Here is a 16099-nt window from a genome sequence, read left to right on the forward strand (position 1 = left end):
ACCATCATTGGACAAGGAGCAAGTCATTCATTGTCCCTGTCCACAGGGGGTCTAGTGAAGACGTGTCCTGCCTCAACAGTCTTCCACCCCACCATGACCTCAGGAGCATCAGTTGCAGGTGAGGCAGTGGGCTAGGCGCGGATGTAGAGAGCTGAAGGGGGCTCATGCCTGGGCCCTCTTAGAAGCTGCTGGACTCGCTGAGTCAAACCTGGAAACTGTGATGATGCAAGCATTATACTAATAAAAGTTGTAATTTTTCTAATGATAGGATTTGGCATGGTTTATTCTGTTTTTAGGTAATTACTTTTACTTCATATAAAGAAATACTTTAAATGAGCTGTTATCAAAAGAATTGTTAGCCACAGGAGTAATCTGTGCTTTCTGGGAAACTTCTACACGGGGTGGAGTTCCTTGTCATGAACTGCAGTGCTGAGCACAAGGGGCCATCTGGAGTCCTGAAAATGTTCCACATTTTGGTCTGGATGGTCACACCAGTGAATCCATGAGTAAGAGTTCCCTGAGTTGTACTCCTATCATCTGTGCACTTTACTATATGTAAATTATCCCTTTGCAAAAAGTGCCAAGAAGTCACATTGGTTCTTAGCTAGTATGAAGAAACAAAAATCAGTTTAAATGGAAAGATTCCTAGATAAACACAGAAAGAATAAATACAATACAAATATTTAATGTATTAATGATGACTATTTTTTACTAAGCTGATACAGACTTACAGACCAATGTCCATCCTCCACCCTTCACCAGCATTGCTGCAACTCAACATCCCTGGACTCTAACATAAAATAAGCAGAGGCCCAGTGCATGAAATTTGTGCGGGGGGGAGGGAATGGGTGTCCCTCTGCCCGGCCTGCACCCTCTCGCAATCCGGGACCCCTCGGGTAGATTCCCTAGGCCTGGCTGGTGATCAGGGCCTGTCAGGGCTTTCCTTCCCCTGGCTGCTGGCAGCTGGTCCTGCCCCGCCACTGCCATTGCTTGCCATCTGTGTAGCACTGCCACCCCACCCCCACCACCAGTTGCCTCCCTCTGTGAGCAACAGGCGTGGGGTGCGATCGCTTGGCTGGCCTGGGCCTCTCTCTGTGGGACGATTGTGGAGTTCCCCCCACCCCCATAATCGATAGCCCTGCCGGCCGGTGGCTTGGGCCTCCCTCTTTGGCGTGATCGAACGCAGAGCCCCTCCATCGATCGCTCTGCAGAGGGTGGCCTGGGCCTCCCTTTACAGGGTGATCATGGGGCGATGGCAGGGCTCCCCTGACCAATCGCATTTCACCCGCCTTGGCTGGCCTGGTGCCAGTGCGTGTCATAGCTTGGTCGTCCGGAAGGTCATCCGGGTGGTCGTTCTGGTGTTTGGTCCATTTGCATATTATGCTTTTATTATTATAGATGCCCAAGAAGTGAGAACAATATAGTATTTTTTAGAATGACTCCAGACATTTTAATTTCTAGAGATGAACTGATAAACCCCAATGAACTGCTTAATTAAACTCATCGATTCATTCGATTTAAGGACCTACTATATTCCAAATACCATTCTAGGCATTAGGGATATAGCATTTACAGAGAGAGAGAGAGAGAGAGAGAGAGAGAGAGAGAGAGAGAGAGAACAAAACAATCTAAGTGATAATCATATCTACTCTTATAAGCAAGCAATGATACATTTGCCAGGGTGCATTCATAAAGAAAACTTTCTACTTCAATAGAAAATAAAATAAATAAGCTTAAATTTTTCCTGGTTTATAATGTGAAGCTCACCTCTGCAATCAAGGCATAATTTGGAACCATCATTGAAAAAGGTCTGAACAGGGCTTTCAAGTTATCTGGCAATTCAGTCCTGCCTGCGTATCCGGGATTCATTGTGATGAAGGCTGCACAAGTCATAACCAACTTTATTTCCCGCCCCTCAAACATGAATCTAGAGAGCTGTTTAAAGGAAAGAGAAAGGATAAGTTAACACTTCTCCAGACATCTGTAAACTCTTTCACATGATTAGTACTGGAGTCAAAATGTGTGTAATGGAGCCCTGGCTGGTTTGCTAAGTGGTTAGAGCATTGGCTCACAGAAAAAGGGTCTTGGGTTCCATTCCCAGTCAAGGGCGCATACCACAGTTGCAGGTTGCCAGGCCCCAGTGGGGCTGCGTGCGGGAGGCAACCAATCTATGTGTCTCTCTCATGTCGATGTTTTTTTTTCTTCTTTTTCTCCCCCTTCTCCCCCTCCCTCCATCTCTCTGGAAAAAAATATCCTCTGGTGAGGATTTTAAAAAGTGTGTGTAATGGAGCATTCATGCAAAAAGATATGAATCCTGCTGTTGGATAACAGGGGGCATTTCTCTCCCGGTTCCATCCTATCCAACCAATCTCTTCCGGGCTCAGGGTTCCCTGCTCTCTGCCTCCCTGCCCCTGGCTTGCCCAATAGTTTCTTCCTGCTTGAACCAGTCCTGCAATCTTCTAGGCCTCAACATCTTTTGCTGAGCCTCCTCAATTCAACTTAGACTTAATGGCCACTAAACATCTCCACCCTCACTTTCTGTTTTTTTCCAAGAAATTCTAATCTGATGTGAGATCCTTGGGTGATTGAAGCGCAGCTGTTAGTGTCACTGGAATCATCCCTTCACTTTTATTCAACAGCAAACACCTGCTGAGCATCTGTGGCAGGTGAGGCAATGGGTTAGGCGTGGATGCGGGGAGCTGAAGGAGACTCATGCCTGAGCCCTCTAGAAGCTCTTGGACTTGCTGAGTAAAACCTGGAAACTGTGAGCATGCTGTGCAATAGATAATACAGTGTAGGAGTGTGTGAAGCCACAGGGAGCAAAGCCCAGAGGAGCAGCAGGGAAGTCTGCTGGAGAAATGAGGAATGAGGAGAGGCATTTCACATAGACAACCAGGGGCAGCTGTTCCAGTCAAAGGGAGCAGAAACAGGAAACTATGTTCAGGGAATGACCAGCTATCCACTCCGCTCAGGGGTAGAGTTCTAGGAGGAAAGTGTCAGTAGGCCAGGGCCTGAGCATCAGGGATCTTGCACACTAGACCAGTGATGGCGAACCTATGACACGCGCGTCAGAGGTGACACGCGAACTCATTTTTTTTGGTTGATTTTTCTTTGTTAAATGGCATTTAAATATATAAAATAAATATTAAAAATATAAGTCTTTGTTTTACTATGGTTGCAAATATCAAAAAATTTCTATATGTGACACGGCACCAGAGTTAAGTTAGGGTTTTTCAAAATGCTGACACGCCGAGCTCAAAAGGTTCGCCGTCACTGCACTAGACTAAGGAATTTAGATTTTGTCCTATGGGTGGGGGAAGCAGAGAAGAATTTTGAGCAGAGTGATAGGGTCAAAGATAGCAGTGGAGAGGTCAGATGGGGGGTCCACTAAGGAATTGTTAGTAGAGGGAGGATGAGAGCCAGAATTTTGGGGTTATCACTAGGGACAAGAGGCATCTAGCAGTTAAAATTAAATGGACTTGGTGACTGATGGCTTCAGTTCTGGGGTTGACAGTAATGGGGAAAATCCAAGATGAATTCCAGGTCTAGCTGGGCCGCTGCATGAAGGCGCTATTAAGAACATGAAGAATATAGAGGAAGACTGGAATGGAGCTGGGAGATGTGTCATATCTTGGAGCAGAACATGCTGGATGGTACAACTGGAGACCAGTCCTGCTGCCACTAAATTGCTGATTCTGTTTTTGAAACTTGCAAGTTTCCGTGCTTTAGTTTCTCCACCTATTCCAGGGGATGCATCTCTTTCCAACGATCTCATCTGGCCACCGGCAAAACTGAGGGTGAGATCTGGGGAGTCTCAGACGTCCTCCTATCTTTCTGTAATGCACATGGTTACTCTCCAGTCAGCAAGGCTTCCATTCTCCCTCCATTCTCTTTGGTCCTTCCTCCCTTTCCCACCATACTTTGCTCTCACTTCAGTGCTCAGCAAGGTGATAATGACTTATGAGTTATGGTATATTTGGAGGCCCCTGCATTCAATACAGGCCTCCTCAGGGGATTGGGGTGGGGGAGCGGCAGGGAGTACATACTTGGAGGGATGTAGACTTTAAGGTCACATGGACTTAGGTCTATGGTGTTCCCAGAGATATTTTAAAATTTCTTTGATTCCTTTTCACCCGTAAGTAACCTTGAGGCAATGCCATGTACTTCACATAGGTTTGATGTGGAGGTAAAATAAGTGTAAAGTACAACAACTTGCCCAATTTAGCAGCTCATTCAATTCCAATTTCTGCTTTCTTTTTACTTGTTCTGTAATTTGCTTTTTTTTTGCAGAGGTGATAATCAAAATACAGTGAGGCCTTGACTTACGTGTTTAATTCGTTCCGTGACAGAGCTCGTAACTCAAATTACTCGTATGTCAAATCAAAAAGTGCACGAGTGAGACACGTGCTGCTGGGCTGATGTTGTGGTGTTCACTGTGACCTTCGCTGCGCCAACTAGCGGGGGGGTATCTGAAGCTGGCTCGTAACCCGAATTGTAGCTTGCAACTCAAAGCAAAAAATTGGCCGAGAGACGGCTCGTATCTCGAAAAACTCGTTAGTCGGGACACTCGTAAGTCAAGGTCCCACTGTATCTAAGAGCTCCTTAGCAGGGCACCTTCCGGTAAGAACGGCCCCTGTCCCTGGAGGTACAGCTGCATCCAGAGACCCCGTGCTATGTCAGCATGAATCCTACGGCTGGGTCCTGACGACATAAGGGCTCCCTGGGAAGGGGCCAAATTAGTGGAGGGGAACCCTCTAAAGGCTTGGGGTAGCAGCTACTTAAAGAACTGGCCAGACTGTTCTGGCTTATCCAGTCTGAACATCAGTCTGCCCTTTGGTGATCGCATGACTGTCTCTCAGAAAGTCAACACAGAGTACTATGGAACTTGGCCCATACTTCACGGGGTCAGCTTCCCAACATAAACCCCTTTTCCAGGAACATGCTCATATGGGCCACACTCCTTGGCTTCTGTCCAGTAGATGCTGGGGAGCCGAGTGCCCCTAGATTGCCCAGGACTCCTCTCCCATCCTTCCAGTATGAGGCTGAGCCTGGGGGCCATAATGAAGGCAGTGGAGCCCAGAAGCAGAAGTGTTGAGAAACCTGGCAGAGAAGTAAATGTCCAAGGCAAGAGCAAGAAAAGCAAGGAAGAAAGTAGGAGATGTGTGTGTGTGTGTGTGTGTGTGTGTGTGTGTGTGTGTGTGTGTTGGGGGTGGGAAGACGAACACAGTTCCCCAAGGGCAGCACAGTGTCTGACATACGCTTGTTTCTGTGTTGCCTGCATGAGGAATGAATTCTCCCAGCTAAGTCATGTCGCTGTAGCACTTACCCATTACACCGCAAATATGCAACAGGCAGGCACAAGTTAGCACTCTCGTGCCTAAGATGCAAAGGGCTTTTGGTTAATTACAAACTGGAGATGCTGCCTCAGGGGAGTTGCCCAGCCTTACCTTTGCAGCTTTGGCATTCCGAATGGTAATGAGCTGCTGTGCGATCACTGACAGAACTTCAATGTCAATTCGGTTAAATTCATCAAAGCAGCACCAGGCCCCTGACTGGGCCAGACCGCTGAAGAAGCGTCCCATCATCTGAAATCAAAATAACCCTGTTCAACTTTGTGTGACAAAGGGGGAATCCTTCAAAAGTTCAATGTTGAGCCCTAGCCGGTTTGGCTCAGTGGATAGAGCCTCAGCCCGTGGACTGAACTGTCCCCGGTCCGATTCTGGTCAAGGGCACGAACCTCCGTTGCAGGTTCCTTGGCCCTGGTCGTGGTGCGTGCAGGAGGCAACCAACCGATGTCTCTCTCTCACATCGATATTTCTCTCTGTCTCTCCCTCTTCCTTCTACTCTCTCTAAAAATCAACGGGAAAATATCCTCTGGTGAGGATTAACAACAACAACAAAAAGTTAAACTTTGAGCTGAAATGTTAAAAGGGAAAGAGGCAGTATGTGCAAGTAAGTACTTGTTTTATGTGAATCCTGGGCTGTCATAAGTTGGCGCCTTTCTGAGAGGAAACAGCTTTCTGTCTCTTTTTAAATGATTTGAAGCTCATTTTTATTTTAACTGTAATGACAATCTGACCAACTTTCCCACTTTTCATAACCTTCACTCACCTGTGTAAATACTTGACAGGTTCTCGCAGAAATGCATGGCATCGACACACTTAAGGACTTACAAACACCCTGAGGACTGGTACTACTGGCAGCGTTCCCTGCCTGCACAAGTGACTGCGGAGGGCAGGTAACACCCGGACCACGGAGGGAAGCGCAGCCACGCAGGTTAAGGCGGTGGCTCTAATTTCTGCAGCAGAATCCCGCCTGGCACGAATGTGCACACGTGGGCATCTAAAGTAGAACATTTCTTCAGAGACTTAAGTTTTGGGTTCAGCATTTGTACAAAATAGCCGATCAAATAATCTCCTTGCTGAGTGTTTGCCTTTTCTCTATAAAAGTCGTTCCTTTAGCTCCTGTCAGTGAACGGTGAGCAGTGAAAGCTTCTTCATTATTCTGATGTTGGCAATTCAAAATGTGTTTTTAAAATTGATTTTTCCGATTATAGTTTACCTTCAATATTATTCTGTGTTGGTTTCAGATGTACCACAAAGTTAGAAAACCATGTTCTTTATCGAGTGGTTGTGCCTGCTCACCCTCTTCAAGTACCCACCTGGCTCCAGGCCCATGTATCTAGATTTTATTGACTACATTCCCTACCCTGTAATGTGGCTATTCTACAAATACCAATTTGTACTGCTTAATCCCTTCACCCTTTTCACCAGTCCCTCAAACCTCTCCCCCGTCTGGCAATAATTACTCTATTCTCTGTATCTATGAATCTGTTTCTATTTTGTTTGTTCATTTATTTTTTTTCTTTAGATCCCACATGTAAGTAAAATCCTATGGTATTTGTTTTTATCTGACTTATTTCACTTAGCATAATGCCCTCTAGTTCCATCTGTGTCGTCACAAATGATAAGATTTTGTTCTTTTTAATGGCTAATATTCTGTTGTATATATGTACCACTTCTTCTTTATTCAACCATCCAATCATGGGCACTTGAATTGCTTCCTTATCTTGGCTGCGGGGCTGGGAGGATGGGGGGGCAGCCTTTGTAGTATTCAGAAGGTGGGTTGTTTCCTGGTTCCCAGGGGAAGATGTTATAAGCTTGTTTGAATAATTCTGCTGTTTGGCAAGGAACGGAAACCTGCCAGGGATAAGCAGACACCGTGCCCGGTCCCTTTGCTAAGAAGAGGTGCTTGACTCGGGGACCTTATCACTAGATACAGAATTAAGAGAAGAGCTTAAGGTGAGGCCATTTGAGGCCCTCACAGTTTTGCCAGATGTTAAAGCAGCATATAATATTGAGCCTTAATTTTAGGCATAATGTCCATACGGATATTCCACATTTTGTTTATCCCTCCATTAACTGATACACATTTGGGATACTTCCACCTTTTTATTATTATGAATAATGACGCTATGAACATTTGTGTTTTGCGTGGACATATATTTTCATTTCTCTTGGCAGTGAACATACCAAGGCCTGGAATTGCTACGTACTACAGTAACTCTGTTTCACATTTGAGGAACCACTGAACTGTTTTCCACAGCATTTCGCAACCCCAGCAGCAGTGTCTGAGGGTTCTAGTCTCTCCACATCCTAGCTAACACTTGTCATTGTCTGTCTCTGATTGCAGCTGTCCTAGTGGGTGTGATGAGGCGTCTCATTGTAATATTAATTTGCTCTGTTCCCCAATGGCCGGTGATGTTGATAATCTCTTCCTGTGTTTCCTGGTCATTTGTTTATCTTCTTTGGAGAACTGTCTATTCGACTCCTTGTCCACTGTGAAATTAGATTACCTGCCTTTTTATAATGGAGCTGTAATAGTTCTTTATATGTACTAGGTTCACGCCTCCTATCGGATACATGATTTGTAAAAAATTTTCTCCTAATTTGTGGGTTGAATTTTCACATTCTTGATGCTACCCTTTGAAACACAAAAGGTTTAAATTTTGATGATAATGTCTGTTCTACCCAATTTTTCTGTTAGTTATATTTCTTGTGTCATAGCTAAGAAGACATTGCATGATCCAAGGTCACAAAGATTTACACCTATGTTGTCTTCTAAGAGTTTCATTCTTTTAGCTGTTACACACTTAGTCTTTGATTCATTTTGAGTTAGTTTTTATATATAGGGTGAGAAAGGGGTTCAACTTCATTTTTTTGCATTATTTGTTGAAAAGACTACTGACTGTCAAATTATCTTCTCACTCTTGTAAAAAATCAATTTACTGTAAGAGGCTTATTTCCAAACTCTTAATTCTATTCTATTGATCCCATTGTCTATCCTCTTGCCAGCCAGTGACCACACTGCCCTGATCGCTCAGTAGCTTTGTAGAAAGTTTTGAAATTGGGAAATGTGAGTTCACCAACTTTGCCTTTTCCCCCCTCCAAGGTTGCTTTGGCTATTTTGGATCCCCTAAATTTCCATACACTACATTTTAGGATAAGCTTGTCCATTTCTGCAAAGAAGCCAGATGGGATTTTGATAGAGATTGCATTAAATCTGTAGATCTATTTGGGGAGAACTGCCATATTAGTAACATGAAGTTTTCTAATTCATTAAAGTGGGATATGTTTCCATTTATTTAGGTTCTGTTTAATTTCTTTCAACTTTTATAAAAAGTGAGAATATTAGCTCTGTTAGTGACCAAAAGGCATCCATGGTCGAAACATTTAGGATTTGCTGAATTAAATAAAGCTAAACAGATTCCCTCCTAATTGTGGGACTTTATACATAGTTAGCATGCTACTTTGTGGTGTGAAAATCTAGAAGGGAAATGAAGCAGAGCACAGATTTTTCGTGTGTTTTTCTGCATATGCTGTAGTAGGATTCTTAGTAACATACTTTGGGGAGGTGCTGTTTTACATATTAATATTTTACTGATGTCTTTCCCATAACTGAGGGGCTCTACATCTTTGTATTTTCCAGAGTATAAGTCTGATCTTTTGTTAAATATAGTTCTAAGTAATCCGTTCTTTTGATGCTATTTTAATGGAATTGTTTTCTTAATATTCTTTTTGGATTGTTTGTTGCTATTTTACATGGAATTAAATTGATTTCTGTATATTGGTCTTGTATCCTACAATCTTGCTGAAATTTGTTTACTAGTAGTTTTAATTGTGTGTGTGTGTGTGTGTGTATTCTTCAGGATTTTAAAAATACAAGATCATGCTATTTATAAGAAGAGACAAGTTTACTTCTTCCTTTCCAATCTAGATCCCTTTCATTTCATTTTCTGGGATTAGTGTCCTGCCTAGGGCCACTAGTACGATGTTGAATAAAAGAGGAGAGAAGGCATTCTTGTCTTGTTCTTAATTTTAGGTGGAAATCATTCAGTCTTTCACCAATAATTAGATGTTAGCTGTGAGTTTTTCTTACATGCTCTTTTTTTTTTTTTTCAGACGGAAGAAGCTATCTTCTATTCCTAGTATGTTGAGTGTTTTTATCAAGAAGGTGTTTTGTTTGTTGGTTTATCTAAGTCAGAGCTCACGATGATACTGGTCATCAGAGTTGGGAAGTGGCCACAACTAGCTAAGTGGTTACAATGACACCAAATGTCTGTGGCACCAACAAAAGACAAAGAGAATGAAACTTTTCTCCATCAGAATGATTTTACGTGGTATGCGTCACACCTGCTGATGACTTGCTGAAGTAAGGACAGAACTTGCTGACGTAAGCACAGAACTCCGGGGAGGTAAAAAAAAGACCATTTTTGATCAAGGTGGGCTCTCAGGGCTTGGAATCACTTCCTTTTAACATATAAAAAAAGAGCCTTTATTTTGTTTTTCATGCTGATTAATCATGACATGAAAGTTCCTCTAGTTTTAAGACTCATTGTTTAAAAGTAGATCTTAAAAATTCTCATCGCAAGAAAAAAAATTCTGTAACCATGTTTGGTGATGAATGCTAACTACACTTACTTTGGTCACCATTTTGCAATACATCGAATCACTCTGTTGCACACCTGAAACTATCATAATGTTGTATGTCAATTATACCTCAATAAAAAAATAAAAGTAAAAAACAAAAAAAAATTAAAGAAAGGAGACTCAATGTTAATAGATGGGAGGCATATTGGAAGCTCCTTTCTTTCCCTTCATGTATGCTTTCTGAAAGCCCACCAAGGAAGCCACGTCGAACGGCCTGCCACCTCTGCGTGGAGACTGATGGATGATTTGTCCTTCTCTTGTTTCTGCTTCTGGGGGAGGTGCCTGCCACCTCCCTCCCGATGGTATGGGTAAGGTGGGGGTGGCAAGTGAGAAGTCTTCCTCTTGCCACATGTTTGACTGGAATATTGACAAGGATGGCCATTGTCTTTTTCTGATGATCCTTTAGACCAGGGGTGGGCAAACTTTTTGACTCAAAGGCCACAATGGGTTCTTAAATTGGACCGGAGGGCCGGAACAAAAGCATGGATGGAGTGTTTGTGTGAACTAATATAAATTCAAAGTAAACATCATTACATAAAAGGGTACGGTCTTTTTTTTTTTAGTTTTATTCATTTCAAACGGGACGGATCCGGCCCGCGGGTCGTAGTTTGCCCACGGCTGCTTTAGACCATGGATGGGGAGCCTTTTTTCTGCGATGGGCCATCTAGATATTTATAACATCATTTGCAGACCATTCAAAATTGCAAACTTAAAAATTAGCCTGCTATATTTAGTCAAACAATTAACTCACCCCTACTGCTTTGGTATGGCCAGACCCAATGATTTCGAGGGCCTTATATGGCCCGTGGGCCGGATGTTCCCTACCCCTGCTTTAGACCTTTTAAGAGGTGTGACTTTCCAAATTAGGAATGAACATGCTAATAGAGCAGTTCCCAAAGTGTTGTCTGGGGAACCCTGTAAATCCCAGAGTTCCTTTCAGGGGGCTCTGCAAGGTAGAAGTATTTTCATAGTCATATTAAAATCTTATTTGCCTTTTTTTACTCTCATTTTCTCATTAGACTACAGATTATGAAAAAGTCATTGATATGGCTTCAATTTTCACATTGCAAATAATCTTCAAGAAACTGTTGCTTATCAAGTTTTGGTGTGTTTTCAAAGAAGAATATCAACAATTATCTGGAACTATTAAAATATCCCTTTCTTTTTTGGGTACATCTCTGTGTGAGGCTAGATTTTCTTCAACTATTTCAACCAAAATAACATATCTCAACAGCCTGACTGCAGAAGTAGATGTGAGAATCCGGCTGTCGTCTATTATGCCAAACATTAGAAATTTTCAAAAATATAAAACAATGTTACTATTCTCCCTGAATTTTTTGTTTGGGAAAATAGTTATTTTTCACAGATAATATGTTTATGATAACATGTAATAGATTTATGATCATTATTTTAAAATAAATATTTAAAATGTGTCAGTTTTAATTTCTAACATAATAAATAGCAACAGATGTAATCCACATATATAAACAAAAACTGATGAGAATTCAATAATTTTTAAGAGTGTAAAGGGGGCCTCTGACAAAAACAACAACTGCTGTACTGGAAAAATCTAATGATGAATTCTCACCTCCTATGTATTTCATTTTCAATACACAATTCTCTGAATAGCTCATCTTGTCCTGTAAGCTTATTCCTTGTTCTTAGGTTTCCCTGTTTTATAGTGTACATACCCATCTTTCCTCTTTCTACTTACTGACATGAGTACATTTTTAATTTTACCAGCATTTGACAAGTCCCCCACCAGCCTTGATTTCTACCCGGACCACCCAGGCTGCCTTATGGTGATGCTTCTCCTTTGCTCTACGTATTCCACTGTAACCATTCCTAGCCCACTAATTTTCTCTTGCTTGCCATCACTCTGTTCTCTCCTTCTTTTGTTATGTCATGTTGCAAGTAGAGAAAGCTGCATGGAGCACTTAACGTGAGGGTTCAGATGCCAGGACCGTACCTTGTAGTCTAAACCATCGGAACAATTAAAGACCACACACTGGATGGCAAGAGCTTTGGCTAGGTCTTTGGTAGTCTCGGTTTTCCCAGTGCCAGCAGGACCAGCTGGGGCACCTCCCAGGTCGAGCTGCAAAGCCCCCATGAGGCACAGGTAGCAGCGATCCTGAAGAAATTGGTAAACTGTTATTATTATTGTTATTTTAATATATTTTTATTGATTTCAGAGAGGAAGGGAGAGGAAGAGAGAGAGAAACATCAATGATGAGAGAATAATTGATTGGCTGGCTCCCCCACACTCCACACTGGTGATCAAGCCCGTAACCCGGGCATGTGCCCTACACCAGAACCGAACCCAGGACCCTTCAGTCCGCAGGCCGACACTCCATCCACTGAGCCACACCAGGTAGAGCGATAAACTGTTATTATTGAAGGGAACTGATTCTAGCCGCAAAATCATAAGTCCTGCCCTTTCTATGGGAGGCAGGTCATTCTTTTCTGTGAAAGGTTTTGTAGAAATTGAAATATATCGAAAGATCCAGGCACAGAATTAATGCAAACCTTGGCTTCACAAAGATGTAGTCAAGAGCAAATCCTTTCAAGAGTTAATGTTAGATAAAACTTTTCCAGGCTATCTATAATAATAAAAGTATAATATGCTAATTAGACCGGACAACCTTCCGGACGAAGCTGAGGCAGCGGAAGCCGAGGCAGAAGCAGCCCCTGCGGCTGCGAGGGCCGAGCCCTTTACACGAATTTTGTGTATTTGGCCTCTAGTTTTTGATAAAATAAAGCACTCTTGTTTCAACATTAACCTAATTGATCAGTAACTTACCGTGAGAGGAGTAATAACTAATCTTGGGCATGCACCCAAATATTCATAGCCATAAGTGTATTGAGAGAGCGCCATTCTAGCCACACAGTTATCTACGTCTATATCCCAATAATAGCGCAGTTGTCTCTGCCAGTCAAAGGACTCCACTTCCTCTACCTACATAAGTGATAAAAACAACACGCATATTAGATGCACTAATTTCAGAAAATAATATGTTATTTTACTCAAATGAAACAGGTACCTGGGCTTGAACAAGATCGGTGACAATGTCTCTTGCATGTACATCAATAGTAATTAAGGCAGTTACGATGTTTCTGTGTATTTTAGAAAGATGGCCTCGAACTAATGCAGCCAGGTCAGTTAATCTCTAAAAATTGAAAGAGAAATTATCTGGGTGAGGATTAACAAAAAAATAAAAGAGAAATTATCATAATGAACTTTTAAAAATCAGTTTACATATGTTAAATTCAGAGTAAACATTTGCCAAAACTAAGTTTAAGAATCGAGATGGATCCAAGATGGCGGCCTATGGGACAGCAGATTGCAAGATAGTGTGTGAGTGAGAGAGTGAAAGGAGAGTGTGTGGACATGCAGGGAGTGTCTGTATTTGTGAGTGAGGGATAGCTATATTCCACAGGACTGTTGGGGACTTGCGGACCAGGTCCTCCAGGCTGGGCAGCCTCTATTGCTGCTGAAATCTCTCCTGGAGCAGCCATCTCTGCCGCAGAGACCACACCATCTTGAAGGGAAGAGCGGCTGTGATTGGAAGCCCAGCCTTACCTTCAACTGGGGAGACCTCGGATACCTCCTGGGATCCTACAACCACATTGCCCAGGGACCAGCTGCCTCAGCTGCAAACCCATGAACACCAAGACTCTAGCCTCCCCAGCCATGGGCACTTAAAAAAAAGTTTGTCTAGGGGGAGACAAAGCAGCACCAAGTACACAGATGAGCCCTGCACCTTCTCACAGAGCAGATAGAAGGAACAGCTGAATCGAACAACATCCACCTGGAATTGGTGAAATAAACACAGCTGGTGAGGCAATCCATAGACAGAAAGATCATAGATCACCTAGAGAGAGCTCTGCCTCCTCAGATTCAGCTAGGTGTTTATTGTTTGGGTGTTTGTTGTTTGCATTTTTTGGATTAGTTGTTGTTTGCATTCATCTCAGAGTGTTTGTTGTTTGCATTTTTTTGATTAGCTGTTGGTTTTTTGGAGTTTTCTCTCCATATACATATATATTTTCCCCCTTCTTTTTTCTTCTCTTTCTTTTATCTTTTACATTTTTTCCTTTTCTCAATATCATTTTTGCATTCTTTTCTCTCTCCTAATTTTCTTTTCTCTGGCAGTCACCTCTTTTTGGGGTTGTTGGTATCATGAATACATTTGTGCATGGTGCCCTGTGTGTTGTGTCTTGTCGTGTTGTATTTTGTGCCTTTAAGTCAACGCAGGAGAGAAAGAGCTACATAACCAGACACCTTGAGAGGAGTGAACATGGGGAGACAAAGAAACGGCCCCCATACGAAAGAAAAGGAGGAATCATGGGAAAAGGAAGTAAACAAAATGGAGGCAAGCAATATGTCAGAGAAAGAATTCAGAGCAATGGTCATAAGAACGCTGAAAATGTTGGAAGACAAATTCAACAATATGTGTAAGAACCAAGAGGAAATGAAGAAGAACCAAGAAGAAATGAAAAATGACATCACTGCAATAAAGAACACAATAGAAAGTATCAACAGTAGACTAGAAGAAGCAGAGGACCGCATCAGTGAGCTAGAACAAGGTAGGAAAAAATACCCAAGCAGAGCAGCAACTGGAAAAACAACTTAGAAACAGGAGGAGAGCCTAAGGCAGTGATGGCAAACCTTTTGAGCTCATCGTGTCAGCATTTTGAAAAACCCTAACTTAACTCTGGTGCCGTGTCACATATAAAAATGTTTTGATATTTGCAACCATAGTAAAAAACAATGACTTATATTTTGGATATTTATTTTATATATTTAAATGCCATTTAACAAAGAAAAATCAACCAAAATATGAGTTTGCGTGTCATCTCTGACACGCATGTCATAGGTTTGCCATCACTGGCCTAAGGGAACTTTTGGACACCATGAAATGAAATAGCATCTGCATAATAGGGATCCCAGAAGGAGAGGAAGGTGAGCAAGGAATAGAAAGCCTGTTTGAAGAAATGACAGAAAACTTCCTTGACATTGGGAAGAAGAAAAAACTCACACAAGTTCAAGAAGCTCAGAGTCCCAAACAAGTTGAACCCAAAAAGACTGACACCAAGACACATCATCATTAAATTGGCAAACACCAATGACAAAGTAAGCATCCTAAAGGCTGCCAGAGAGAGACAGAAAGTTATCTACAAGGGATCTCCCATCAGACTATTGATGGGTTTCTCAACAGAAACACATAAGGCCAGAAGGAAATGGAATTAAATATACAGAATCATGCAAAGCAGGGGTCTGAATCCAAGAATACTGTACCCAGCAAGGCTATCAATCGAAGTTGAGGGTGAAATCAGGAGCTTCACAGACAAAGAAGGACTAAGGGAGTTTATTACCACCAAACCAGCAATGCAAGAAATGCTAAAGGGACTGCTGTAAAAAGAAGAAATAAGAAGCGAAGAAGGAACACAGGCACAAAGAATAAAAAATGGTGACAAGCAAGTCACCTATCAATAATAACTTTACATGTAAATGGATTAAATGCCCCAACCAAAAGACATAGGGTAGCTGAGTGGATAAGAAAACATGACCCATATATCTGTGGCTTTGGGGTGAAATGTTCTGAAGATGTCAATTAATTCCATCTGATTTAGTGAGTCATTTAGGATTGATGTTTCTTTGCTGATTTTTTTGTTTAGAGGATTTATCCAGTGGTGTAAGGGGTATTAAAGTCCCCTACTATTATTGTATTGCTGTAAATCTCTCCATTGATATCCTACAGAAGTTTTTTTAATGTATTTGGGTGCTCCTGTACTGGGTGCATATATGTTTACCAGAGTTACCACCTCAGAACAAAGGACTCACACAGACTGATGGTGAAGGGGTGGAAAAATGTTTTTCAGGAGAATGGAAATGAAAAAAAAGTTGGGGTAGCAATACTTATATCTGAAAAATTAGACCTCAAAGTGAAAGCCATAACAAGAGATAAGGAAGGCCACTTCATAATACTAAAGGGAGCAATTCAACAAGAAGGTATAACTCTGGTAAACATATATGCACCCAATACAGGACCACCCAACTACATTTAAAAAACTTCTGTAGGATATCAATGGAGAGATTGACAGCAATAAAA

General features: G+C 42.1%; 1 protein-coding gene across 1 annotated transcript in view; it reads right to left on the reverse strand.

Moving 5' to 3' along the window:
- Positions 1-16099, reverse strand: part of DNAH6 (dynein axonemal heavy chain 6) — a 226064-nt gene that overhangs the window by 111849 nt on the left and 98116 nt on the right. The window contains exons 27-31 of the mRNA XM_081101535.1: positions 13031-13156; positions 12790-12945; positions 11959-12120; positions 5448-5585; positions 1768-1935 (exon numbers count right to left, since the gene is read on the reverse strand). Of these exons, the coding sequence (XP_080957661.1) occupies positions 1768-1935; positions 5448-5585; positions 11959-12120; positions 12790-12945; positions 13031-13156 (750 nt within the window). The remainder of the gene's footprint in view (positions 1-1767; positions 1936-5447; positions 5586-11958; positions 12121-12789; positions 12946-13030; positions 13157-16099) is intronic.

Source organism: Myotis nattereri, assembly GCF_964212035.1.
Source record: "Myotis nattereri genome assembly, chromosome: 10".
NCBI lineage: Eukaryota > Metazoa > Chordata > Mammalia > Chiroptera > Vespertilionidae > Myotis > Myotis nattereri.